The sequence below is a fragment of the Gymnoscopelus braueri genome (assembly GCF_963280865.1).
Source record: "Gymnoscopelus braueri genome assembly, chromosome: 3".
Classification (NCBI taxonomy): domain Eukaryota; kingdom Metazoa; phylum Chordata; class Actinopteri; order Myctophiformes; family Myctophidae; genus Gymnoscopelus; species Gymnoscopelus braueri.
The window spans coordinates 5619448-5647343 of record NC_137612.1 but is presented as its reverse complement, the minus strand read 5'-3'; the positions used below and the strand labels follow the sequence as shown (position 1 = coordinate 5647343).

Sequence of the window (27896 nt, the reverse complement as noted above, 5' to 3'; positions counted from 1 at the left end):
CATATCTCGGGAACAGAGCTGTAGAACAAGAGATGTTGGTTCAGGAAAGGTTTGCACCTTCAGGTGTGTCCTTGTATTATTCCAGCCTGATCTCCAGAGAATACCGTAACATTGCACGGAACGAGTGCACTTCATTCCGTGGATAGTCGCCTCGGAACTCCCAAATTGCGTGCATATGTACGGCGAGTCCCACGGTGGGCGTAACCAGTCGCAACACGGAAAAACCCGGAAGCAGAGCAGTCCGCACAATAAAATTTACGATTCTGTGCCTATCGGTACATAACTCAAACGGCGCTGAGTAGGCACAGGCGAATGTCACACCGTTCAGGACGGCAACTCGGTCGCCTTAGCTCCCTCGGTGGTCCTTCACGGGGTGACAAATCGCCTGTGACTGCGCGCCTCCGAAATGGTTTTGTCACAAAGGCAGCGCCGTACCATATGCACGCAATTCGGGAGTTCCGAGGCGGCTATCCACGGAATGAAGTGCACTCGTTCCGTGCAATGTTACGGTAATCTCTGGAGATCGGGTTGATTATTCATTATGGCGTGGCTTGTCGTCTTATTTTTGTCACGTGCTGCAGCTCATAATGCATTGTTAAATTCTAACCACTTAAGGTTTAAGTGGTTCAAGTCTTAAACCCTCTGTTCTAAGTAAAACAGACCGGAATTGGGCCTGTAATTGGTCTGCTCGATTTCCTTCTACCAGAAATAGCCAATCTACAAGCTCACAACGCCATGTGTTGTGAGATAATAGATCTGCCATTTCTGGTAAACATTCCCCCCAGAATAGGGGGATTGAAGTGGTTAATGTTGCTCCGTGTCGAGCTGTTGGAACCCTTTTTAAATCGTGTGGTCCTTCAACTAAAGCTTAAAGGGGTAGTTCACCCCCAAAATAACTTTTTTTCTATGTATTCCTCACCACCTGGAGCCTTGAATTCATAGATATTTTTTTGTTTTTGTCACATTCCTAAGCCAATAATTTGATTATAATAAATTTGTCCCCATTGATTCCGGTAGGAGACACAAATGCATTTGTGTCTCCTACCGGAATCAATGGGGCTAAATTTATTATAATCAAATAATAAAGGAAGGAATGCGACAAAAACAAAAAATATCCATGAATTCAAGGCTCCATGGGGTGAGTAATCCATAGAAAAAAAGTTATTTTGGGGGTGAACTACCCCTTTAATTGACATTCAAAATTATATTTCACATAATTACAACCAAGAAGGTTTTCTAAAATGTCCTGCCAAGCAGGGTAATTTATTTGCATTTACTATGAAAACAAAGTATCACACAATATAATTGAAGCATGGAAAATTTTGAGCATCTGCTTTGTATTCACACAAAACACACTCTCATCATTTACACCGCTTTCCTTTTACATGTGATGATGTAGCCCAAATAGGTAGAGCAATGAAGAAAGGCAAGTCTTTACACTTTTTGACCGTTTTGTCTGTGTGTGTGTGTGTGTGTGTGTGTGTGTGTGTGTGTGTGTGTGTGTGCTGAAAACGATGAGTACACAGTAGAACCATCTCTACTAAAAACGCAATGCACGACAGTAAATTATGAGCAATTATGTGAGCCTAGGCTTGTCTGTGTGTGTTTCGCCACCATTAGCAAAACTCCAGAAGACAATTCCTTGAACAGCAACAAGACTAGCCAAGGCTACAATTATAAATAAAAAGAGAGAAACAAAAACACAAAGTAAAATAATTATAAAGAAAATATACAGAACACATTGTTGGTTCTCTTACTCGTGTCATCTATTTGGACCTAGATATAGAGCATTACTATACTGGTCAACTAAGCCAATTAAAAGAGAAAAAAATAAACGTATTGGTCACTAATACCCCTCCTCCCTGTGGATACAGGGTTGGATGCATGACTCATGGGTTCGAGTAACGGGAGCCGACGACAGCGTGGACTTGGAATTAATGTCCGCGCAGCGAGTCGCCGCCACTGCCGGAACGGCCATTTATCACCTTTCAGCTCACACTTCCGTGTGGAAAAACTTCCGTGTGCAATAAATTCAAATAGCGTTGCCAGGTTTGTCGGCTTTGTGAAGCATGTCATTTGATAAAAGGGACTTCCATCAATTTCCTAAGAATCAAGTTGAACTTGAATCATCCTCCTAAGCACAGTAGTCCAGTATCAAGCAATTATCCTATTGATAGAATCAGAAAGAAAACAATGATGCAGAGATGAATGCCTCGTAAGCTGTGAAACCGGTTCTTCCAGTACAAGAAGAAGTGCGTGACTGAGTTATAAAAAAAAAGAAAATAAGGGCACATTACTTATCAAAGTTTCTCCATGAACTGAGAGAGGGCCCTATGCGGTCAGGATCATTTTGGGATCAGTTGTGTTCTCTAGAGAAGTGGTTCTCAACCTTTTCAGGCCATGACCCCCTAAAATAAACCGAGGACCCGCCAAAATAATCATAATTTGAACCAGCCTGATAACCATTTGGAATTGTAGGAGTTGAGGCATTACATTTAGTTTGACTCGGTTCCACAGACGCGCGAAGTTGTGAGCTTGTAGATCGGCTATTTATTTTTTTTGCCTCTTATTACTTGACAATCTGGCCAATGTTTGTCTAGTTTTTAATAGTATAGTTTGTTGATTACTTTTGATGTGGTAATGATCTTTTTTCTTTTCTTTGGAGGTATTAACACATTGACCGCCAGAGGTTAATCTCATAATGTACTCACCAGTGCCAACGTTTTATTGTTTTTTGTTTTTTCACGTCGCCATAGACCTCGTTAAAATCCTTAAGATTGAGCTGTGCACTGTTTGTAAACATCGTGCACATCTCCCTGCGGCTACCAGTGAAAACCACGTGTCAAACGGAGCCGCCATGTTGTAGTTAGAACAGTTTATGTTAAACAGTGATCAGCGAGGAGAAAAACTACAATCGAAGAAAATGGCGTTTCAGTGTGCGCTTTAGAATGGAGGCCAACGGGATCGGCAAAACGTGATCCAGAATAATTCCGTTTCCGGTGGTGTTACAATGAAATGTTCCGTATAGAAAATTCAAAAAAGTACCACAGCCCGTAGGCTACGGGATCGGCGCTATACGGTTGGATTTATCGGCCCGTAGGCTACGGGCCTGGCGGTGAGAGTGTTAAAAAGGTCTTAAAAGTCCTCAAATTTTCACTTCATTGTCATCTGGGGACCCCTCCAAAATCATGTGGGGACGCCCCCTGACCCACAGGTTGAGAACCACTGTTCTAGACTAGCAGGACTGGGTTCTCTGTAATGCGACAATGGCTTAGGTTCCCTGAAAACTCACCCAGGGTTCCTCCTGGTGCCAAGACCAAAACCACAAAGTTTATGATCTGTTAATGATCTTATTTTTAACCACGACGCTATTTCGGGCATGTCGTCACATGGGTGAAAAACTTCAAAGGGTTTTGAAAATTGTGAAAATGGGAGATCTACAAGTTTCACCATTCTTTGTACGACAAAGTGTATATATATATAGGGCTTAAAGTGATTAAGGACCTAACCCGTGTTGTAATTTTATGAGCACTAGACAACATGCTGGTAGAAAAGGCGTCTGTCAGCGTGAGGGATCAAAGTGTCACGTTCAATGAGCTGCTATCATTTCACCATCCTTCGTCTCAAGTGGATGACCTTTGTCTTCAGACTCAGACACCTCCAGAAACGGTCCAACGCAATCCTTCAATTAAGTCACCTTTTAGATATTCCAGTTTGTTACGCAACTGTGCAAAAACAATGGCGTCAAGATTTATTTGCCTCCATTTTTATAATAATAATAATATAATAGTCCTTTTCCCAAAAAATGTTAAGATTTTCTAATGCACAAAAGTCTCACGATGTTGATGCTTGCCTACAGTTATCTCTAGAACCAGGACAGTTGGAACATTAGAATGTTTCGATGACGTTCAATATGGCGTCACAGAGTAGCTGCGCACCCCCCCCCCCCCCCCCAACACCACACACATCATCTTGTTGAAATAAACGCTTACATAATGTTCTTTAACAAACTCTGTCACGTGGCTGTATATACAGAGTGACCTTTCACCTCTGATTCTACTCTCCTAAAGAAAATAATAGGGCATAGATAGCAGTGTCGGCCATTTTCTGTCTCCATCGTTCCAGACCCCATTAATTTTTCCCATAGAGATTTTCAAAAATATTTATATCAATTAATTCAAGCCTAGAATCAAGCCATGCAGAATCCTGGTGAATCATGACCATAAAACATTTGATTCTGTGCAGACTTTTTTTTTTGAATATTTAATGATATGCCATATTGAATAATATACCCTTTGTTTTGCGGTTTTAAATTATTTTCTCTCCACAGAATATAACGTTTTATGGTCACGAATCACCAGGATCCTGGACGGCTTGATTCTAGGCATAAAATAATTGATATAAATATTTTTAGGAAATCTCTAAATGGGAAAAATGTATGGCGTCTGGAACGATTGAACCAGAAAATGGCCGCCACTGCTAATGCCCTATAACCCATGAGCCAAGCACACCCTGCTAATGCATTAACCACTGAAGCAGAGAGTGGATTCACAATCGGTTTTTAACCCATTAATACCTGGAACGCATCTGTGTCACTTTTAGATTTCTTTAGGCTATTCAAAAATAGCAGATATACAAGCTCATAGCGCGGCACCGAGTGCCGCGCTACGAGCTTGTAGATCTGCTATTTTTGAAAAATCGTGAAAATTATTTTTTTACATTTTTTTCCGAAAAACTGTTAGGATTTAGAAAATGTTTAGAAGCGGCCTCAGGTCTTAATGGGTTAATAACCCCCCTCCAAATCACCCCCCCCACCCCCCCGCAGAGCCTACTGCCACGCCAGTTTACTTGCCCCACATCTTCCCCCTCAATCACCCCTGGGGGGTGGGTGGCTTTGAATTTACATCGTCCAAAGTCCATGGTGGTGGTAGTGGTAGTGGTGGTGGTGAGAGGGGGGCGGAGGGGGTTTAAACAGAGACTAACCCCCCACACACCCCCCCCCCCACCCCGTGTAGTAGTAGTGTTTTCGATCGTTGTAGTCCACTAATAGATGGGGCTCCCTTGCTAGCGGCGAGCGCATCCATGCCCACAGCACCACCTCTCTTCTAGCCCTGAAACATGACTGTCATATTACCATGACAGTCATGGAACCATTTGTTCCTGGTTTGCGAATGTTTTACATTTACAACTGCCACATCTACATAAACGTTCAGATTTCAAATATAAAGTGCTTTACCCCCCAAGCCACGGATGTAACAAGTTGAAGCGCACCGGTCTAAGTACCTGTATATTCTGTATTGTTCAATAAAAAGCATTTTAATCCGATCGGCGGCCATTTTCTTATTTTTTAATAATGTATCAGAGTGCAATACACCTCCCAACCGATAGGTTGAAAGCATCCGAGAAAATTCGGAGAAAATGGCCGGCGATCGGATTAAAAAAAGCTTTTTATTGAACAATACGGAAGATACGGGTACTTTACCTTGTTACATCCGTGGCTTGGAGGTAAGTAAGCACTTTATATTTGAAATCTGGACGTTTATGTAGACGTAGCGGTTGTAAATGTACAAAATGCGCAAACCAAGAACAAGTGGTTCCATGACGCTTGTGACAGACGAGCGTCATGTGAGCCATGGCTACACCTCCTCCTCCTCCTTCACTCCTGGGCTATGCTCCTCAGCACGTACTTCACCGTGTAGGCGAACGCCGCGAAGCCTACGATCACAAACAGGTTGGCCAACGCGCCGCCTAGAAGTCCGTGGTTGCGATTGGCCTGCTGCTGGCCGGGGTTGTTGGCGGGGTTGGCGCCACCGTCCCCGCCGCCGAGGGGGAGCGGCCCCCCGTTGATGGCGGGGAGGCCGTAGTGGGCGTGCTGCGGGTCGCCGTCGGGCACCACGTCCGGGAGGGGGAGGGGCTGGGTGCGGGCGTTCAGCTCCTCCTGGACCTTCTGCTTCTGTTTCACTTCCTGGTGGAGACAATGAATGGTGGAGAATTAATTAATGTGCTTAATGGAATTTGATCACATTTATTTACCCAGAGCGACTGCGAACAATTACGTCCCAAACATTTCAAGCAAGAAACAGTAAGGCATAAAGGTAACACAGATAACTTGTTCAGATACAACCATTATTAACCATTATTGTTTCTCCCAAGAGAGTCGGAAATAATCTTAACTTCATTATTCATATTCGTTTATGGGCTCATTCTGTGTTAGCTTTTACTAACTATTATTATTATAGTTATTATATGCTTGTATTATTCTAATTATAAGCCTACACACACGAAGGGCCTAAAACAAACTCCCAACATAAAAATAAAAACAAAATAAATAAAAGCATAAAATGTATAATAATAATAAAAAACTATAATCTACAATGTAAAATCTCTTCACACTTACATCAACTACATCGGGAAACAGCTCACAAAACACTTTGTCCTTGAGGTTGAAGGCCAAGCTTTGGGCTGACAGTTGTCTTTTCTGTAAAAAAGAAAAAAGAAAAGAGGAATGCAGGACACAGTAAAAAAAAAAAAGAGACAACAAACAATAGGCTCTCTGTTCTGAAAGCACTGCAGTGCAGTTCACCATGCACTCACCGTGTAGTCAGAGGTCTCAATGCTGCCCAGGGTGGGGCCTTTCTCCACCATGAAGCTGAGCAGGCCTGTGAGGATAGTGGACACGGACCAGGCTGGATTCCATGTATCTGGGTGGAAGTCTGTGATGGACAGACATAACCTGGGGTGGTGGCACAGACAATAAAAAAATTACATCACAATTATGACAGATAATAGCAATTATTTTTGCATAATCAGCGTAATCGTTGCCATGTGAAAAAGGTTCATACATTTTGAAATATTTTCAAAATACAGTGGAAATAGCAGATCTGCGAGCTCGTAGATCAGCTATTTCCTCAATCTTTCGTCTAATTAAACAATTTTAAAACTTTTTTTGAACATGTAAAATTATATATGTCTGTCATTTCTTTGTTTATCTAGATTATTTGTCATATCTGCCCTGTGCAAATGCAAAGCCTAAAAAGGCCAAACAGAAGCGTAATTTGAATTCATATGCTCAAGTGTTCCAACGACAAAAACACATCTAAGTCATTCATCGCAAAGTTTGTGTGACAATTAAATCGTCATGTAATTATGTCTTAATCATGACAGCCCTGATCAGACTGTTAGTCTAGATTCAATCTGTAAGATGGAGTCTGTCCCATAAGAGCAACAACATGGCACACCATGCAGACTTCAAAGAACAAAAGGTTAACAAAACAAAAGTAAAGTGAACAAGACTAGGCAAGTCTTGTTTCTCTAGAAGCCGGATGGCATCTATCCAAAACAGATACCTGGCATGGCTCTTATACGTCATGTACCGCACGTAATCTCTCGTGGTGGCATCAGGCCTAGCTAAATTATTATTATTGCATTTATTTTTTAAATAAATGCATTTCACCAGATATGAACAAACAAAGTACTTCACTGCTCAACTTAACGTCTCTATCAGTGAGAGATGACAAGACAGCTTAATTGACCCTTTTGCCTGTAATTTTGTAGTTCAATAATAAAACGGATATATGGAGGTAATAGGGCAGACAGGAGGCTAATTATGCATAGCAAGTGTTACCAACCATGTCATTTGTTGCTTTAAAAGATTAGAGACAATTATAATAATTGACTTTATAAGTCATTATAGAGCATTATAGAATGCTTCATAATGTGTTATGATTATTGTTATCAAGCATTATGAGCATTAATGAGTTCTTACAACTATAATTATACAGTGTTGTAAGCAGATTATAATTATTATTAGTTATTTTTCGGTTCTTTTTTTCCCCTGTCTTAGAAGTACTGGTGCTCAACTTAAAAAGTTGCAAAAGGTTAGGGCACAGGCACACCCACCGAAAGCACCAATAATAGATGTAATTTGTATACATCTCTGGTCGGTGTAGCCAGGATTTAAAACATGGTCTCCTCTCCTGGCTCTGTGTCCTCTTCCATACATCTCTGCCTTCACTGAGACCGAGACATCGAACGTCTCCCGAGAATGACCATCCACTTATTCCAATCAGATCTTCAACCGTGTTTTTTATTGCTCACTTTGATACCGTATTTGTTCAATAATATAATTGAAATTCAAAGTTGTAAAGTAACTGGCAATGTAAATATAATGACCTAAATAATATTGCCATAAGTTTATGTCCACAACACAATGTGGGCAATGATAATAGACTTACTCTCCTCTCGTCTCTGCCCAAAGGAAAACCTTTGACAGCGACACACGTGTACACATGCACGAGACTCGACACACCGTTGGCTCACACGGAGTAGTCTCGTTTTTACAACTACAAAAAGAAGTGTGTTTTTCTGACACACAGTGAGTCAAGATCTCACAGAAAAGGCTGGAATGACAGTGCTCTCCAATGAGCAGACTATCTCCACTCCACAGAGCACCAGAGCTACTGTCAGCTCACATGGCATGTTTGTTTTTCTGGATGGCCCAGGGAAGAGGAACTCTTTTCTTTACCGGTTCATTCAATATCCTGCGTTAAAGCCTGATTTATACTTAGTTGCGTGCCGGTATCGTGCTCAGTAAATAGCATATCTACAAGTTCACAACGTGTCACGAATATAACACGTTGCGAGCTTGTGTATCTGCTATTTACGGCATGCAACACCAGCGTGCAACTAAGTATAAATCAGGCTTTAGTTGCACCTGAAGAAGAATTTTTACACTCACACAAATGCTTCCCAATTACATTTTGAGGTTGCACAGATTAATTGCACAATTTCGAGCCCTGACAGGGAAAACTTTAAGTAAATTCACAATCTCCGTCTGGATCTGTGCGAGAAATCAGTCAGTCACCAAGGGACGTTGCCTGGCCCCAGGGTCTGGCAAAAAAGGAATTGCTTAATTATCAAGCTTCATGAATTCTAGACTTAATCACCAGATTGCTTAACCAGGGTTTTTCCTGAATGGAGTAATTTTTGCCACCCTCAAAAGAGGTTTTATATCTATGGGTCTATTCCGTTGTCACATGCGAGCCAACAAGCCTACAAGGTGGACAGTCGCCCCAAATAAAGTTTACAACGGTCATCCGTCTTCATTGGAAATGTTTTCCACCGTCTTGCTGATTAGTCACAGCTGTTTTTCAACGGTTTCATAGCGAACCCTTTTGTTTTTTTTAAAAGCCAAAACATTAACGTTCAAATTAAAATGAACTCACTGGGGCTTATATGCAGAATACAAAGTCGTCTTTCCCCCTTAATGTGATGCTTGTTAATGTTAGTTAGTTATACAGTTAATATTTATAGATTTTGTGGAAACAATTGGATATACTGGTTGCTCTGCAGCCCAGAAAGTATAACAAGTGCATTTTTTTTGGTTCGTTTTTTAAAGTTTTGTTAATTGGGGTTTCATTCCCCCAAGATTTGGCACAAACATGGGGATGAATTCATTCTACTGTTATGCCACCAAAATGTGGAATGCCCTACCACCAGACTCCCTACCCTCCTTCAAAACCGCCATAAAAGAGCACCTGTCTGCAATGTGCAACTGGACCTAGACAAGTCTTCTAACTTGCCAAAAGAAATTACCCCCCACGTTTTTTCTGTAAATATACTTTTACCGTTAATCTCTTGTATTGTATGTCTTGATGAATTGAATACACAGGACCACAATGGAAACGCCCACAGGGCTTTTTGTGTTATCCTTTTAGCATTGTTGTATAACTGTACGTACCTCTGTACCTTTTGCCAACTGTCAATCAAGTATTCAATCAATCAACTCAAGCACAACTCGAGCATAATACAATTCTATTTATCAAATGGTCAGAAGAACAGGAAATTGCATAGATCTCTGTCAAATAAGGCATATGACAGATTGTGCTTGTAACCGTCATAGTTAGACCACAAAGGTAGCCTGATTATCAGCCTGAAGCTGCGTGGAGCTTCAGGCTGACATTGGCTCCAGCGTAGGCGATTACAAGGGGGAGGGGATTAGAGTTTCCCTAAACCAATCCTAAAGGGATCCCCACGCCCACCTCCGACTCTCATTGGACAATACATTTTGTACCGGAGAAGTCCCAGGTTCCCATTTACAACTCCAGACCAAGAGGCAGTCCACTCAAGAGGAGTGGGCGGGGTCTATGGTATGGAACCAGGCTACCACAAAGGCCCATTCTGAACTAAATGTTAGGGGTTTTAGTTAAACATTCTCAAATCATACTAAAATTGTGACGCAATGATCCCCGTTTTCTTACCGTGTGTTGCACTTGAATCTCCCATTTGGTGTTATCATGTAGATACTGGGCGGTTTGAAGGGGAATTCCCGTGGAAATATGAGTTTGCCGTGGTAGTATCCCCCTATGGAGAAGAGTTACATTGAGTTACCCAGAGTCTTGTCACAGCACTCGCTATCCACAGAAAGATTACTGAAACCGATCAAAGCTTGTATATACTGTATATATAGGCTTGGTTGAGGACACCAAAAATCCCACATCAGCATTTCTCTAAGAAATGCTGATGTGGGATTGCTTCAACAATGCTTCAACAGGGGGTCTCAGTGTTACTACAGGGGGTCCGCCAAATCTTTGTGTGATATGTTTTGTTTTGTACCTTGACTCATTCCCTGCCTAGAACGTAAAAAACGTAATTATATCCAATTACCAATTCTGCCAAGAACGAATTTTTTTTTCAAATTTGACCCAAAGACCAAGGAGATATGATTTTTCGAAGATCTAGACTCCTATTCACTTCCTTGTTAACTTAAAACTTACAAATTCTGTATCTCGGCTCCAGAGTACTTTTTTTTTTTCAATTAGAAATCTCTGGCAGTGGGCAAACGCGGCCAGAAATAGTTCAGGCAGTGAATGAGTTAACCACTTGAACCCTAGCATCCCTTTTCTGAGGAGAACTTTAGCCAAAAAATAGCAGATCTACAAGCTCACAACGCCTCGTGAGCTTGTAGATCGGCTATTTTTGGCAAAGAGGTAGGTGTAGAGGGGGAAAAAGAGCAGCCTAGGGGTGTGCCGAATTTCACGAAACGATACGATACGATATTGGGCTCACAACTTCGATACGATTTCGATACGATACGCACTTTTTTATTATGAAAATATATGGGGGAGGAAAAAAAGCAAAAGCAAACAAATAATTCTGTTTTTGCATTATTCAGACATGCAAACTTGTAGCTTTTCAGCTACAATAGCCGTTTTGAATCCAAATAGGGCAACAGTGTGACACCTGACCCCAGAAAAAAGGGGGGGGGGGGGGGGGTTTCAAAACGATATATATACATTTTTTAAACGATACATATCGTCACGAAAACGTATCGCGATATATCGCGGGACGATATATTGGCACACCCCTAGAGCAGACCAAGTAAACAAAAAAGTTTAATCTGAGACACAATACAGAGGGGGTCCCTGCTTCATCTCTCTCTCAGCTAGGGGATCCCTTCGCCTGAAAACGTTGCTCATAAGTGCAGAAGTTATAAGGACAGGGTGTTTTAACTGTGAACGTGTAAAAATGAGGTTTTACCTTCGTAGGGGGTCTTCTCTGGACCTCTAACAACATAGTGCCTGGAAAAGACGAGAGAGAGAGAAAGAGTTTGTGTTAGTCAACGTTTATAGCCATCTTTAAGTCTGTGTGCGTCCGTTTTGTACGAACTAGATGATCAAAAAGCTGGACCTATCTGCGCCACATTTCTTGTGCACACAGCCAGTGGGCCAACGCCTACGCATTCTTTTTCAAATACGTTTTCCATTTATTTGAGATATTCAACCCTTATTTTATAATGGGAGTCAATGGCGCTAAAACATGGCATACATTTGAAAATGACAGACATCATCAATTAACCCATTAAGACCTGGAACGCATCTGTGTCACTTTTTGATTTGAGCTAAAAAAATGCATTATTTTACACTTTGGGCTATCCAAAAATAGCAGATCTACAAGCTCATAGTGCGGCACCGAGTGCCGCACTATGAGCTTGTAGATCTGCTATTTTTGAAAAAGTCGAGAAAATTTGTGAAAATCTTTGAATATATATAATTTTTAAAGCGAACATTTGTAACTCAAATCTTTGCTTCTGGGGGGGTCCCTGGAACAAAATATTTTGAGATGGGGGTCCGCGGCCAAATACATATACATTTTGGGGTCCTTGACATTAAAAAGTTTGAAAACCACTGACATAGCAACATACGTTTTTAAAAAAAAACTGTTTTCTAGAACTGATTTAGAAGATATTTTGTAGAATCGGAACCTCAGGCCTTAATGGGTTAAACTGTCATCGATACACCAGAAATAAAAGCATAAAAGCTAAGTGCCGTTATTGTCTTCGCCAGTCTCTGTCCTGGTGCTGCTGCTGCCACTGGCAACCGAGCTTCCCCTGCTGGATCAATGAAGGTCTATCTATCTATTTATTTACGCCGGGTGGCTCTGTAAGAGATAAGTTTTCCTACAACATCAATATGATGTCAGAGAGACCCACATGGGAGCCACGGTGTTGTTGTTGGTCCTCGTCTTGTTAACTAGTAAAAACTCTGCTGCAAGGATCTGAAGAACCACAAGGAGACCGTTTGTCAATGGAGGGATGATGCCTTCCGGATCTTTCCCATAGTGGGCATTGTGATTTGCACGGCTTAAAGTTGTCGTCATTTTCCCACACATTTTGCCCCGGGACTGGGAGGCAAACTGGAGCCGGAGGTTTGATGGAATGAATTGAAGTCAAAGAGAGCCGGGTGGACAGACACGCGTATGAACAAACAATATTTCGTAAGGACTGCATCGTCAGATAATCTCTTGTTTTTCTGATTGTGCACCCTATATCATTTCATTGAGGCATCTAAAGAGCACAGAGAAGCTGTCATAGTTACTGCAGAGTCAGAAACGTCCTCTGTGCTCTTTAGCAAACCACACAAAATGATATAGTGTGCACATCAGAAAAAACAAGACAGCAGGAAACAATGTGATGTCTTAATTTTTTTCCCTGAACCTATTATTTTACAAAAGGTTGCAATCATTCAGAAATAGTGTATTCATACGCTTGTCCAGCCAGCTCTCATCGACTTTAATGCATCCCATCAAAGGTTTGCCTCCAAACTGGAATTGCCGGACCATGAAAGTGACAAAGATGCCCTTTCCTTCTTTACATGGCCTTGGATTGCAAAGGGAAGTTACACCGTTATCAGACCTTATTCTTATTGCACGCTCTTCTTCAGGCTTTCACGGCTGGAGAGGTGCTTCTGTTTTGTGATGACATGCCTGTAGAGGCATCATGTGCTCTTGCGCTGTGATTGGACTACTTTTGGAGGGGACATACCTACAAAAATGGTATGGTTTTACCAAAGCCATAATGCCTTGAGGCTCTCCATTGTGATGTTTGCCAGAAACTGTCGTAGCTGAATCCCACAAACTCCAATTACATCACAAAAACCTTTTTCCTAAATACCTTTCAGTTTGTGTCACTTTTTAATGGCGATAAGCCTTCTAGCAATGTATTCTTAATGTAATGCTAAACCCGATTGAGCTACGGAGACTACTGTTGAACGGCCTTAGGGGATAATTGGGAGACCACTGAATACAAACAAATGCATCCATGCATTACAAACATACCCTGTTCTAGGTGGATAGAATTCTCATGATACAACACGTTAAATTCCTAGAATATGAGGCATGATCTGCTTCATGGCAGGGGAGGAGGAAGTGACAAAGATGCAGTAGCTGTTTGCTTCTACCCTGGAGCTATTAACCTGCTCGTCAGACAACAGGAAGTGCATTGTCCCCATAAAACAGAAAATGAAAGCAGGTAGCAGGTGACGGCTCTTGACAAGACAGCAATGGAAAATAATGCAAGACGCCCTTAACTTGGAATGAACTAATGATGCTACGATTTTTTTTTTACATGGAATAGACCTACATGGTCTGACATGTATTCTGCGGTGGTGTAAAAATTAAATGCTGCTCAGATATGTTACCAGAGCTTTATGTGGCGAGGCTTTTTTTGTTCCCAGTGTAATAAGACACTGAAATAGGCCAATGTTTTTCCATATTTGTCCAGCAATCATAAATATTTCTTACACACCTGCCAGCACAAGATCTACCTCCTAGAACCTCTTTAGGAGTCAAATAATAATGATATAATAATGTACAGTTAAATCCAGTGTTCATTCATTTATTTATAAAAATGTGCATTTAAGAAGATTTTACTGTGTTCATTAACACATTTGACATACAAGTGTACCACACTACTTTATGGAGGTGTGCACTTTGGTACATACAAAACCTTGTGCACTTGAAGCACATTCTTTTTGTTTAAAGGTGACCTTGTGGCAAAAACTGTCAGAGCTGGTGGCTTTGTTAAATCAGTTGATTACATAAACACTTGTTTGAAGTTTGGTTTCGAGTCCAAAGCCATTACACTCTAATATCCCTTGCATGTGCTTTGCTACAGGTTTTATTTGGGCCTTGTGAGAGGTAGGCCTGCCACAATTGTTGTTACATAAATCGCCTAATCGGAATTATTTGAGATAATCGCAATTATTTTTTGCATAATCATCACAATCATTTCCATGTTGAAAAAACATTTTCAAAGATAGTGGAAATATTTACTTTTTTTTAAGTATTAAGTTATTACTCAAGTTATGTCATATCGGCCCTGTGCACCTTTTGTTCCTAAAAGCCAAACAGAATTGACATTTGTATTAACGCAATTATTTGAGCAACAATCAATCGTCAAGTAAAATGTCATAATCGTGACAGCGCCTATTTGGGCCTTAAGGCAGACCCATGGAATAAAGCAAAATAAAATCACATAAGTGAAAGTTTAGGTATTACCATTCTAAATGTTGCTGTTCTACATACAGCCAACCAGTTGGGGGAAAAAAAATCACAGATTGATGCTTTAACCTTTCACTTTTATGACATTTCTGAGACCATTCATGTTTAAGGAAGATGCTTCTGAACACGTATTCTATTGCTAGTTTGACCACAAGCGCACAACACGTCGCATTGCGGCGTGTTGTGAGCTTGTAGATCTGCTATTGTCGGTGCGCGACACGCTTCCATTAGAAGACATGCTTGGCTTCTACGGAATCCAAATGACAGAAATCGATCGTGGCGACTGAGAACTTTAACCCATTAAAACCAGGAACGCATCTGAGTAACCACTTCAACCATTATTTTATACTTTGTGCTATTCAAAAAATAGATCTACAAGCTCATAGCACCAAGTGCACAAGCTGATAGTTATGAGCTGTTTTTGAATAGCCAAAGCATAAGATAATGGTTTAAGTGGTTACAAAATCTAAAATGAGCATCTTATACCATTCCAGAATGCAGGAGGGGAGAGGTTCTGTGTGCTACAGGTATTTATTTGGGCCTTGTGAGAAGGCAGAGAAGCTTACCATTAGGTTCTGTGTGGTACAGGTATTTATTTGGGCCTTGTGAGAAGGCAGAGCAGCTTACCATTATGTTCTGTGTGTTACAGGTATTTATTTGGGCCTTGTGAGAAGGCAGAGCAGCTTACCATTATGTTCTGTGTGTTACAGGTATTTATTTGGGCCTTGTGAGAAGGCAGAGCAGCTTACCATTCCAGAATGTTGGAGGGGAGAGGTTCTGCACAGATGTAAGGCACCGGGTCTTTCTTTATTCTGAGGTAATCCTGTTTTAGTCGCTGGGTGGCTGTGGTTGGAGCTCTCTTGTTCCCGTTGCTGTTCATCTGTAGCAATGAGAGAGGACACACAACAAAAGAGAGCTGTTTCACTCTGTCACGTGACCAGAGGTGTTTCACACACACAAACACTGATGTTACTTTGTTGTTGTTGTTAACCACTTTCACCCTTTGCATACCTTTTTTGGGCCATGTCATTAGAGGCTAAAGACTCAAAACGTTTTCGTTTTAAAAAATAGCAGAGCTGCAAGGCAAGCTTACAACGTTCTCTGATGTGTTGAGAGCTTGTAGACTGGTTATTTTTATTATTCTTTTTTATAGAAAAGACTGACTCGTAAATAAAAAGTGTCTGCGAAACCGCAATGAAGCCAAATGATGATCCAATGGCTCACCCTGTTGGCTTGAAGAATTTATTTTGTAATAATCAGAAACCAGTCCACTATTTTGCGTTGCCAGCCCAGTAACTGAAAAATGAAAATAAAATGCATCTACATCAATCATGTCTGTCTGCAGCTACAATTGTGTTTAAGTCACTGGCTGTCTCAAAGAATGAGATAAACGGTAGTTTAAATATACAACTAACCCACTAATGTGTTTTTCACAGATGTGGTTGCAAGATGACGGGGAGATGAGAACATAAACCACAAACATTTGGGCAAGAGAGTCATTCATGTCAGCTGTTATTTATCTGGAAACCTATAAATATATAGGCAGTAGGCACACAGTGCCTCATTATACTATGAAAGGGTACCACTACCATCTTGAGGCGGTTTCCACAGTTTGATGCATTTACAATAGCAAACATGTGCAAACATGCAACCCCCCCCCACCTCCTTCAAGCCAATTATTATGAGCACTGTAGGAGTGCAGACCCCTGGGTGGGTGTTGCTACATCCATGTTTCTGTTCACATTTTATTGATGGTGCTTTTGTAATATAATAAATAATAATTTCTTCTGTAATCTGTATCTGTAACTCCAGCTGCTGTGCTGCCTCTTGGCGACTGAACACCCCCCACCGACGGGATCAATAAAGGTCTGTACTATCTTTTGACATCATTTAATTTCATTTTGTGATTATTATTATTTTAATTAATGACAACATTTTCCTTCTGGTTGGCCAATGTAGTCTTAACTTCACATTTTCAAGACAAAAAAGAACAATCTTTATAGATAACAGGACACAATGCAGTGTGTGCCCCCCCCCCCCCCCACTGTTTACTGAACAACATATACATTCAATGCTACTAGGGTTGATTATGTCTTTGTTCATTATTGTTTGTCTTTAATGTCTTGATGAATTGAATACACATGGGACCACAATGGAAACAAGCCACTAGGGCTTTTTGTGCTATCCTTTTAACAATCATTGTAAAAATTGTACCTCTGTACTATTTGCAAACTGTTAAGCAAGTAGATAAACAGACATTACTTTGCGACGCATTGTGAGCTTGTAGATCTGCTATTTTCCAAAGATTTGCATACATGAAATGGGACATTTTGCATAATGAGTACTTTTACTTTTGGTACTTACAGTACATTATGACACCAATACTTTAGTACTTTTACTCAAGTACATTTTGAATTCCGGACTCTTACTTGCTGTAACAGAGGTATTTCCACATTGCAGTATTGATACTTTTACTCAAGTAAAGAATGTTAGTACTTTTACCACCACTGTTCATAATAACATCATTATGAAGAATGAATGATGCTGATCATATCTAATGATAGTTGATGTGTAATAATCTATTCATTTATCACTTCCCCTTATGTGTAATAATGTTCTCCATGCTAACACTAAACACACACAAACCTCCCATTAGCTGCAGCTAGAACTACATTAACAAAACAAACATCTATAAACCAATGAAATACGTGTAAACCAACGTACTTTAAAGAATACGTGACATTATTACTGACATTAAGTAATGAATAAGCACACATACATTGTATTAGTTGACGACGTCAGTCATGCTAACGAGGCTAGCAGAGGTTTTGACAGCTAGCTGCTTCTTCTCCTCCTTAACCAGTGTTGCCATGTCCGCTTTTTATAAGGGACTTTGGGCTTGTTTTTCTGTCACTTGTAAATATTGGTAGTTTGGGTTTGTGTTTTTTTTTGTGCTTGTTATTAAAGTGTAGTAGTAGTAATAATAATAGTAATAATAATAATAGTTGCTTATTTGGGCTTTGCTTCCTAACATTTTACATGTCATGGACCCCCAAATTAATATGTATTTGTCCCCTTAACCCCCATCTGAAATCGTTTTCTGCCATGGACCCCCTTACCAGATTTGTGTTAAAATGTTTTTTTAAAAAAATGAAAATGTGTCACTTTTTTTTGAAAATCAAGATTCTTTTGAAAACAGCTGGGAAGATAAGATTTGTCTTGTTAAAAAAAAAATCACTTTTTTTTTCCCACGATAAAAAAAAAAGAAAAAGCAGATCTACAAGCTCTGCTATTTTCATATAGCCGGTTTAAAGTGCTCTCTCGGCCTAGGTTGCTTCTTTTGGCTTCGTTTTCATAGAACCTGGTTTGCTTATTTCTCTCACAGAATCTGGCAACACTGTGCTTAACCACTTTAAGCTTCTTTCAGGGGGCCGGTCGAAAATAGCAGATCTACAAGCTCACAACGCGTCGCGAGAGCGACGCGTTGTGAGCTTGTAGATCTGCTATTTTCGGAAAAATTGCGTTAAAATGTTGAAATAAGTGACAACAAAAAAAAATACAAATAAAAAAAATAATCTGAAAACTGAAGGAAATAAAAGTGATTTTTTTTTTGGAGGATATAAAGAAAATCTCCTGTAAAATAAAAATAAACAACAAAACAACATGTGAACAGCAGCCATAGGGGCTGATAAGTAGCTCTATAACAATAATGACGCCCGACACTACGACTAGGCCATTAGCACTGGATGCTAATAAACAACGAGCAGCCAGCAGCTCAAACATCCCCCTCCTTCTTCCTATGACAAACAGTTTAAAAACAAAACAATAACAACACAGCCTTACCTCTACACCAGAGAGCACCGTGCACAGCAGCGTGCGTGTGTGTGTGTGTGTGTGTGTGCTGTGTTAGAGAGAGAACCCAGATGTGAGGCAGTTGTTTAGGTCGTCAGACTAAATAGTCCAGACGGGGGTTTGATGTGAAACGAGGACAAACACAACCACCACCAACGACGTAGCACTTAGCTTAGCTTAGCTTAGCTTAGCTACACTGAAGAGACTAGAGGAGAACTCACTTCCGGCTTTGCTTTTTTTGGGCTGGTGGTGGTGGTGGTGTTGCTGGCACGTTACCGCCCCCTGGTGATCTAAATGGTTAGCTGCTTTAAAAGTATGCTTTAAAGGGGTAGTTCACCCCCCAAATAACTTTTTTTCTATTGATTACTCACCCCATGGAGCCTTGAATTCATGGATATTTTTTTGTTTTTGTCGCATTCCTTCCTTTATTATTTGATTATAATAAATTTAGCCCCATTGATTCCGGTAGGAGACACAAATGCATTTGTGTCTCCTACCGGAATCAATGGGGACACATTTATTATAATCAAATTATTGGCTTAGGAATGTGACAAAAACAAAAAAATATCTATGAATTCAAGGCTCCAGATGGTCAGTAATAAATAGAAAAAAAATTATTTTGGGGGTGAACTACCCCTTTAAACCAGTGGCTCTCAAACTTTTTCACGTGAAGTGGAAGGACCCCCAAAATTATACATATTTGGCTGTGGACCCCCATCTCATATTTTTGTGACAGTGACCTCCAAGAAGCAAAGATTTGAGTTAAACATGTTCGGTTTAAAAATATATATATATATATTCAAAGATTTTCAAAATGTTTCACGATTTTTCAAAAATAGCAGATCTACAAGCTCATAGCGCGGCACTCGGTGCCGCGCTATGAGCTTGTATATCTGCTATTTTTTAATAGCCAAACCTACAGTATAACATTATGGTTAAAGTGGTTAAAATGATTGTGACGCTAATTTAGCAACTCATTTAGCTGGGGACCCCCTGGTACCCAAGGACCCCTAGGGGTCCCTGGACCCCACTTTGAGAACCAATGCTTTAAACTCACTTGAAATCTGAGGCATTTTGTATACTATTTTAAATAGTTTTGGGGGGAAAATGTTGCTAATCGTCCCAAAAGTGACTGCAACATCTTTGTTATCATTTGTTTAAAAAAAGCTTTGTACCCTTGCCAACATGTATAAAATGTTGAAATGTGACATAGCTCTGTTTAACACAATGCTGTAGGCTACTCCCTCCAACTGTAGGCCTACATACTTTTCCATTTTTTTCTGAAATAGTTTTTTATTATGTTTTGACAAATGCCGTATTCTTACACATTATTGTCAATGTAAAGGTGTTTTTTCTCATGCTAATGAAGCTCATTTGAATTGAATTGAATTGAATTGATCTTTCTTACCCTGTAGCCTATACACTTCCTTTTCTATACTGTGTTGGTTTGTTTACTGTTGAGTGAAAAAACTATTGCACATTAAGCTAATCATCTGCCCCCCCCCCCCCTCCCCCTCCGTTTTATTTGATAACATCTTATTATGTGATTACATTGTGTCCGGTCATCTGACTTTGTTTCCTTCTATATTCTCTATTCCTATGACTACTTTGTACTAAAAATAATTTCACCCTCTCTGTCAACGTGTGACAACCTGGAGTCAAGCTAGACAAGTTATGAAAATAAGGGTTGTTTTTAAAGTGTGAGAACAATTAAATATAGAACACGAGAACAAGATCTGGGAGCATAATAAACTAAAACATCTATGGAAAGTTAATTTGCCAGTTTTCACATATTAAAAGTTAAAACATATGCCACACATTACATGTTATTCTTGCAAAACATTATTTTAATTAAACAATTTCTATAGGGATGTACAATTAATAAGTAATCATATTGGTATCGCAACATCAGCCTTAAAAATGCAATATCACAGTTAATGTATAAAACAGGTGTAAAGTAAACCCTACTGGCAACTTGTTTTGCAATATCAGTCAGTTATCAGTATTAGCTGATTTATGGGTAATGGATCAATGTCATTCATGTATCCCTAATTCCTACAGCATGAAGACACAGTTGCGGCAAGCCAATAGAGCTGAATCGTTTGCATGAACAAGGCCAGAGGACCAGACAACTAACCATATTCTGCGGTCAATAAGCCAGAGTATGATGAAGCACATACAATTTGGCCAATTTGGTATTAAAAAGATCTTAAAGGTCATTAAATTGGAACTTTAGAGATGTTCAAATACCCTGTATACACTTATACTGTATGTTGGTTTGTTTACTGTTGAGTGAGAAAACAATGTTGCACATTAAGCTAATCATCTGGGGACCCCCCAAAATAATTTGGGGTCCCTGCTGCTCTACAGGGGGCAGAGCAAGCTGTTCTTCCTGAGGAGGCTCCTTCAATGGGCGCAACAGTCTGCTGCAGCAGATGTTCTACCAGTCTGTGCACTGTCCTCTTCTTAGCCATGGTCTGTTGGCAGGGTATAACATCAACACAAAGGGATGCCAACAAACTGAACAAGCTGGGGAGGAAGCCTATAGCTCTGTATCCGGAGTTAAACTGGACAATGTGGAAGTGGAGGATGAGGAGGAAGCTGATGAACGTCTCCCTCATCCCCTCCATGATGAGCTAGCAGGGATGAGGAGACACACACTCATCCGCTCTTGGCACACCCCACAAAGCAACTGCACTTTTCTATTCAGTTCCTTTGGATTTACTGGCTCCTGCTTTGACTCTGGTGCAGTTGCAGTGGTGTAAAAAGTACTCAAATTATTTACTTAAGAAAAAGAATCAATACTGCAATTTAGAAATACTTTTACAAGTAAAAGTCCGGAATTCAAAATTTACTTGGGTAAAAGTACAAAAGTATCGGTATGAAAATATACTTAAAGTACAAAAACACTCATTATGCGATTCACAAGTTTTCAAATGTCTACAAATCTTTTGAAAATAGCAGATCTACAAGCTCACAATGCGTCGCATTACAAAGTAACTATTAACTCAAGTTTTTCAATAATTGTAGTGGAGTAAAAGTACAAAATTTGCCTCTGAGATGCAGTGGAGTAGGTAGAAGTGAAAGTAATGAAAATTGGAAATACTCCAGTAAAGTAGAAAATACCTCAAAATTGTACTTGAGTACATGTACTTAATTTCTTTACACCACTGTGCAGTTGCACCTGATCTACTAGCAGTGGTTTTCAAACTTTTTTTTATTTCAAGGACCCCCATATAACTCTGAGAGTGTACAAAGACCTGTTAGGGTCCATTTTGGAACCCAACCCAACAAGGAACCCATGAGGGTTGTTGGACACCCCTTTGAGAACCACTGGTCTAATACAGTAGCATGTACACTACACAGAACCTTGTCAAATGCCTGTTAAGGCATAACTGCTGAGAGACGTATTGTAATATTCACTCATATTCATAGTTGATAGACTGTACAAATACTCATTCATATTTTCACTGTTGATAGAATGTACATAATTACTGACAATCCACAGTCTTTTACATTATGTCAATTTATACTGTATATAACATTGTTAATGGATGTGTATTCATTGGTGATAAACTGTATATTCAGACTTATCTTTATTGATAGACTGTACATAATGTCAGTGCCGCTTCTCCCTACACGCACACTACGCAGGTTGCGTGGGGCCCCGCCTACCCGCCGGGGAAAAAAAAAAACTGCATGTGTCCTGTATCATGCTTAGGGCCCCTGTGGAGTCTAAAGCGGCACTGCATAATGTTAACCCATTCATTCAGAGACAGTGCAGATGTCTTCTGTCAGAACCTAAGCCTAACTTTATTTTATGTTATCGTAACTTTATTGTATTTTTTATTGAATCTTACAGTAACTGTTCAGTATTTCACTCTTACTGCGTTGGTTGAATCCTCTCTCTCACCCCAGAGATCACTAGAGGTTTTTCTCATTTTATCTTTTTAGTATTCCGTGAAATACAGGGTACACCAGCATGTCTCATTCATCCACCTTATTTATGATTAAATTACATCAACACACCCAAATTATCATGTGTAATAAAAATGCCATATATACTGTTAATGAAGGGTTAAAGCAGTGATATAAACACGCACTCACGCACACACACACACACACACACACACACACACACACACACACACACACACACACACACACACACACACACACACACACACACACACACACACACACACACACACACACACACACACACACACACACACACACACACAACCCTAAAATCAATTCTAAATACGTCATTCATCAAATAGTTTAGGTGCCCTGTGCACGCCTGGGTAGACTTTGACACCTTTTACACAATTCCTGTGTTAAAATGGACAATGTAAATCCTCTTCAGTTGGAAGTGTTAGTGGGCACCGTCTATATCAGCTTTTCATAAACCATGCCAATATTAAAACAGTCTCTGTATATATAGGCAATTTACCTTACCGGTGTCATTTCATGCATTTTGTTGCCTTAACAATGTTGTATTTCGGCTGTCAGCTTACAACACCTTGCAAAATTGTCTTTGTTGTAACATAGACTATCAGCTTCTTTCTTGTCCCAGGAGAAGCCAGAGTGTCTGTTTGGACCCATGTCATGTGACTGTGAAGCAGAGTACTTTTAACTCTGGCAGCGGCTGAACTGTACGCTCCGTCTTCTCAACTTCTCGGGCTGGAGAGTCGCGAGGAGAGAAAACTCGCGAAAGACGTCAACACTGGCGACGTCACCTGTAACGGGGGACATCGGGAGCCACCACTGAATTAACCACATCAACCCTTGTGTCTTTACTTAGTTTGGGCATTAAAGGCAAAATGATTTATTATTTATTTGTATTGCCCCTTTTTCTCCCCAATTTAGTTGTCGAATTTCTGTGTTGTCATTTGCTGTTGTATCCTACTGACTCACCTACCAACGAGGAGCCCCCACCAGGAGGACGTAGACGACGTAGAGCCTTCGTCCTACTCCTCCCGCCCAACACTCCCTAGCTGACAGGCTCCTCCCTTAGCCCGTAGGATTACATCATGCAATGACAATTATCACCCTCCCCGCCCCGGCTTCCCCCCTCCCCCGAAAACACGGGCCAATTGTGCTCGTGTAGACCTCGCTCTTCACCAGTCCAATGCACCACCCAAGTGCCTGGCAAAGTTCTTTAAAAGACATTAAAAACCTTCGAAAACTTTCAATGATAATGAAAATAGCAGATCTACAAGCTCTCTCAAGTGTCTTGATCAGAGATCTCCATCTACTCTTACGTCTGGGTACGTCTAAATTCAATGTAAGGGGCTAAAATTGGGTGGAAACTATTTGGAAATTTGAAAAAGATAACAGTATTCCAGAACCAACGCAAATTCTTTAGGGCGGTCTTTCATATTGGGACGGTGATTTGATTGGTTCTCAAAGCGGTGTGGGCGTGGCATAGGTTTGTTAGCGGACGATCCTGCTGCGGTTCTAGCCCAGTGGTTCTCAACCTTTTCAGGCCGTGACCACCCTAAATAATCATATTTGAACTGGGGACCCCCCACCCTGACAAGCACTTGGAATTGTAGGAGTTGATGCATTACATTTAGTTTGACTCGGTTCCACAGATTTGTGAAAATAGCCGAACTACAAGCTCACAACGCCTCGGGTTGCGAGGCGTTGTGAGCTTGTAGTTCGGCTATTGTCAAACATTGTGTCTCTTTCTCAAGTAAATTTCACAATTTGGCCAATGTTTGACAATTGTTTAAGGTATGGTTGGTTGATTACTTTTGAATTTAGTCTTATTTTATTCTAGAGTATTAAAAAAGGTGTATTGGCAGAAAAACCTATGCAGGAGAGTAAGAAAGGCCTCTGGATTAGAGGCCTAGCGCCTCTGTGTGCAGAAAATGATGATTCATGATGAAAAGCATAAAAAGTAGTTAGGGAAAGATACTTTTTTTTACACTTACTCTGCTTACTTACTTAAAGTAAATGTTCTAAGCATGATTAACAAACAGTGATTTCACTTCTGGGAAAGTGACCACAAAGGGAGAGAAGATGTCTCCCACAGAAGATTGATGGGACACAAGAGGCATATCATGAGTTATCACACTGGGTCAAAGTGAACTTATGGGGAAATTGATGTATTTTGTTATACCATCAGTGCAGATAACCATCTGGCCTAGTCACAAGATGGTTAAATATTGCCTTATATTAAGAAAAAGATGATAGATGATCATGAGCATTGCTTGCCTAAGCTATGCTATTTGTAATGAAATGTATTATTATTATTTGGCACAAAATAAAGCTTGAGATTGAAGATCCAGGAATTGACTTTTGTCATTTCATTCAACTGGTGAAAAGAGCCTTGGTCAGCAGATATCTACTTCAAAGGTCTTAAAAGTCATTAAATTGTCATTTTAGAAACCCTGTATACACTTGTACTGTATGTTGGTTTGTTTACTGTTGAGTGAGAAAACAATGTTGCACATTAAGCTAATCATCTGGGGACACCCCAGAATAATTTAACCCACAGGTTGAGAACCACTGTTCTAGCCTACATTGAATTATGATCAGTCACCAGACATATCAGTAGGCGGAGGAGATCTCTGATTGTCTGACTACACGAGTCTATGCGATGGTCACTCATTGAGAGTTTGTAGATCGGCTATGTTTGAAATAGGGCTTAAGTGGTTCCTTTTTCTCAATTCAGGGCACCAGTGGTGGCAGAGTTAGCGATGTTCTTTATTAGCCTCTGCATCACTGCAGAACCAATGTAGTTTCTTTGATTTAAAACAGACCAGAAATCTGCCATAGGAAATTTTTGCCTCTGCCAGCAGGGGGGGCAAAGGAAATATATGAACATATATGTTTTCATATACCGTATGCAACATATATGTTATCATATATGTGACATATTCAAAATTGGCTACCTGCATATATGTCTCTACATTAAGTACATATATATCCATCTATGTGGTATAGCTATATATGAGACATATATTTACTATATATACACATATATGCACACATGAACCTGAATATGGCAAATATGCAGCATATATTCTGCATATACCTGCCATATATTGGCAAAAAATATATATAATTAAAAAAATAATTATGTACATAATTTTTTTTATCAGACCCCCCCCCCCCCTTGCCCCCCTTATAGAATCGCCACTGCCACCGGCCAACACTGGAGTCTCCAATGACCTCCGATTCTCTATGAAGTCAGAAGGGAAAAGCACAGAAAGAGGTTCCTCCCAGTAAATAAATCCAGGAACACATGCAAAGTGTGGCATATGATGATACCACATACGGTCTCAGACAGAATTGGAGTTCCTCGTTCTGGTTTTGTGGGTGCCAGGAATTCTTCTAAAGTTGTTGTTTTAAAGGGAGAAAGTTTGAGGAAGCTTCTCCCACTGAGCCAGAACAGAGGAAGTCCAGGAGAGAGAGAGTGAAGAAGCATCCCTGTCACCGTCCCAAGGCAATTCATTTTTTAAGCCATGTCTAGTTTCTTGCTCATCTGAAAACTGGCAATTATAGTCCAATGGGAATGTCTCTGTTAGTGTGTTACACTTTTCTATGTCATAATATCTAATGTAATTTAGATAGCATGTTATGTAGACATGCAATGCAAGGTTCATTTCTAGACCTGGCATCCTATATAGTGTGTATAGTTTACAGATCAAGTACAGATCATTGATTTTTTTTAAATATTATACTGTTTAGACTGATTATCCTAGATTACTATAGATTACTGTCTGCTAAATGCCTACATTTTATGTGAAAAGGAGCATATTTGTATTAATAAACGGCACTGCTTTTTCACATTTTGGGCTGCTTAATTCTTTCGTAATCCATTGGCTTTCCTATGTAGGAGGATGTGGTGTCCTTGAAAGGATAGATATTCAATACTATTCAGCAATGCTTATGTAATAGCTTACTGTACACTGCAGTGCAATTTATCTTGTAATTTACATATATAGCAAATGATCTAACTGATCTGTGTGCGCATACAATTGCTAGAGTGCAGATGAGCCCCACCCAGATTCACTGAGGCAGACTGAGATACTTAAAATGTCTCAATTAATTATCCAAAAGCAGTGGTGGAAAAAGTACTCAAATGTTTTACTTAGGTAAAAGTATCAATACTGCAATATAGAAATACTCTGTTACAAGTAAAAGTCTGGGAATTCAAAATGTACTTGAGTAAAAGAACAAAAGTATTGGCATCAAAATGTACTGTAACTTAAGTAGAAAGTAGTACTCATCATGCAAAATGTCCCGTTTTATAAGTTTTCAAATGTATAAAAATCTTTTGAAAATAGCAGATCTACAAGCTCACAATGCGTCGCATCACGACGCATTGTGAGCTTGTAGATCGGCTATTTTCAAATGGCCGAAATGAATATAGGGCTGAAGTGGCTAATGTATGTTTTGTAATAATAATCTAAATCTACAAAGTAACTGGTAACTAAAGTTTTCAAATAATTGTAGTGGAGTAAAAGTACGTACAATATTTGCCTCTGAGATGTAATGGAGTAGAAGTAAAAGCACTGAAAATTTAAAATACTGCAGTAAAGTAAAAAATACCTCAAAATTGTACTGAAGTACAATACTTGAGTAAATGTAATTACCGGTAGTTACTTTACACCACTGCCTAAAAGAGATGAAAAGACAAAGACAAAGCTCCAGAAAGTTTCCACATAGTGTGCGTGAACGGAAAGCACAAAATGTGTCAAGAGCCTAAAAAGACACCCTTAAAAGGAAAACCATGCCCCAAAGAACAGAGTAACAGGTAAAAGAGTATCCCAAAAATAGCCTATATAGTGAGACGGCCTGCAGGATGCTTCACTCACTCTCTCCCGTATAGAATCCTTGTGCTTAAGTCTCCTGCTGGCCCTGGTAGGGCTCGTCGCATCGCCTGTAGCAACACAAGTGTAGTGATACAGTATGTCAGTCACTTTTATTCATTTTTCCCTCATTTAATGTTTTTCCTCTTTGTGTTTCTGTTTGTTTTCGTCTCAGTGTGTGTGTGTCGTGAGATGAGGAATGAATGACACACAAAGACATTTCTGCTATTTTTTGGGAGTTTTCAGTAATGATATGGGCAATGCTTATGCTTAGTGAGCTCATGTTTTATTGATCCAAGACACTGAATTATTCAAGGCGTTTCCTACTGCTGCCACAGGCCCAAGAAACCTGAGACATAATTATAGATCTCAAACACT

At 40.0% G+C, this 27896-nt stretch overlaps 2 protein-coding genes across 3 annotated transcripts in view; both read right to left on the bottom strand.

Moving 5' to 3' along the window:
* Positions 1 to 4827: 4827 nt before the first annotated feature.
* ube2j2 (ubiquitin-conjugating enzyme E2, J2) lies at positions 4828 to 18845 on the bottom strand. 2 transcript variants are annotated; one of them, XM_080423885.1, is made up of 7 exons: positions 18682 to 18845; positions 15588 to 15718; positions 11539 to 11579; positions 10260 to 10362; positions 6595 to 6733; positions 6398 to 6478; positions 4828 to 5965 (listed from the first exon to the last, which is right to left on the bottom strand). In XM_080423885.1, the coding sequence occupies exons 2-7, from the start codon at positions 15716 to 15718 to the stop codon at positions 5657 to 5659; spliced, it is 804 nt and encodes a 267-aa protein (XP_080280011.1). In that variant the 5' UTR covers positions 18682 to 18845; the 3' UTR covers positions 4828 to 5656. The 2 variants fall into 2 exon arrangements, with proteins under 2 accessions (XP_080280011.1, XP_080280012.1); XM_080423886.1 differs by lacking the exon at positions 18682 to 18845 and adding an exon at positions 17618 to 17716.
* Positions 18846 to 20579: 1734 nt separating this feature from the next.
* The window catches only part of LOC308083047 (arf-GAP with coiled-coil, ANK repeat and PH domain-containing protein 3-like), a 151237-nt gene continuing 143920 nt past the window's right edge, over positions 20580 to 27896 (bottom strand). Inside the window, exons 25-26 of the mRNA XM_080425159.1 lie at positions 27525 to 27589; positions 20580 to 23432 (exon numbers count right to left, since the gene is read on the bottom strand). Of these exons, the coding sequence (XP_080281285.1) occupies positions 23364 to 23432; positions 27525 to 27589 (134 nt within the window). The 3' untranslated portion in view covers positions 20580 to 23363. The remainder of the gene's footprint in view (positions 23433 to 27524; positions 27590 to 27896) is intronic.

What these genes read in the sequence shown, in the direction of transcription:
- ube2j2 (XM_080423885.1), bottom strand. Translation starts at nt 15,718, where the DNA reads ATGAACAGCAACGGGAACAAGAGAGCTCCAACCACAGCCACCCAGCGA. An exon ending in TTGAGACCTCTGACTACACG is followed by an intron (nt 6,479 to 6,594) that starts GTGAGTGCATGG and finishes TCTTTTTTACAG; the next exon opens with AAAAGACAACTGTCAGCCCA. An exon ending in TGTTTCCCGATGTAGTTGAT is followed by an intron (nt 5,966 to 6,397) that starts GTAAGTGTGAAG and finishes TGTCTCCACCAG; the next exon opens with GAAGTGAAACAGAAGCAGAA.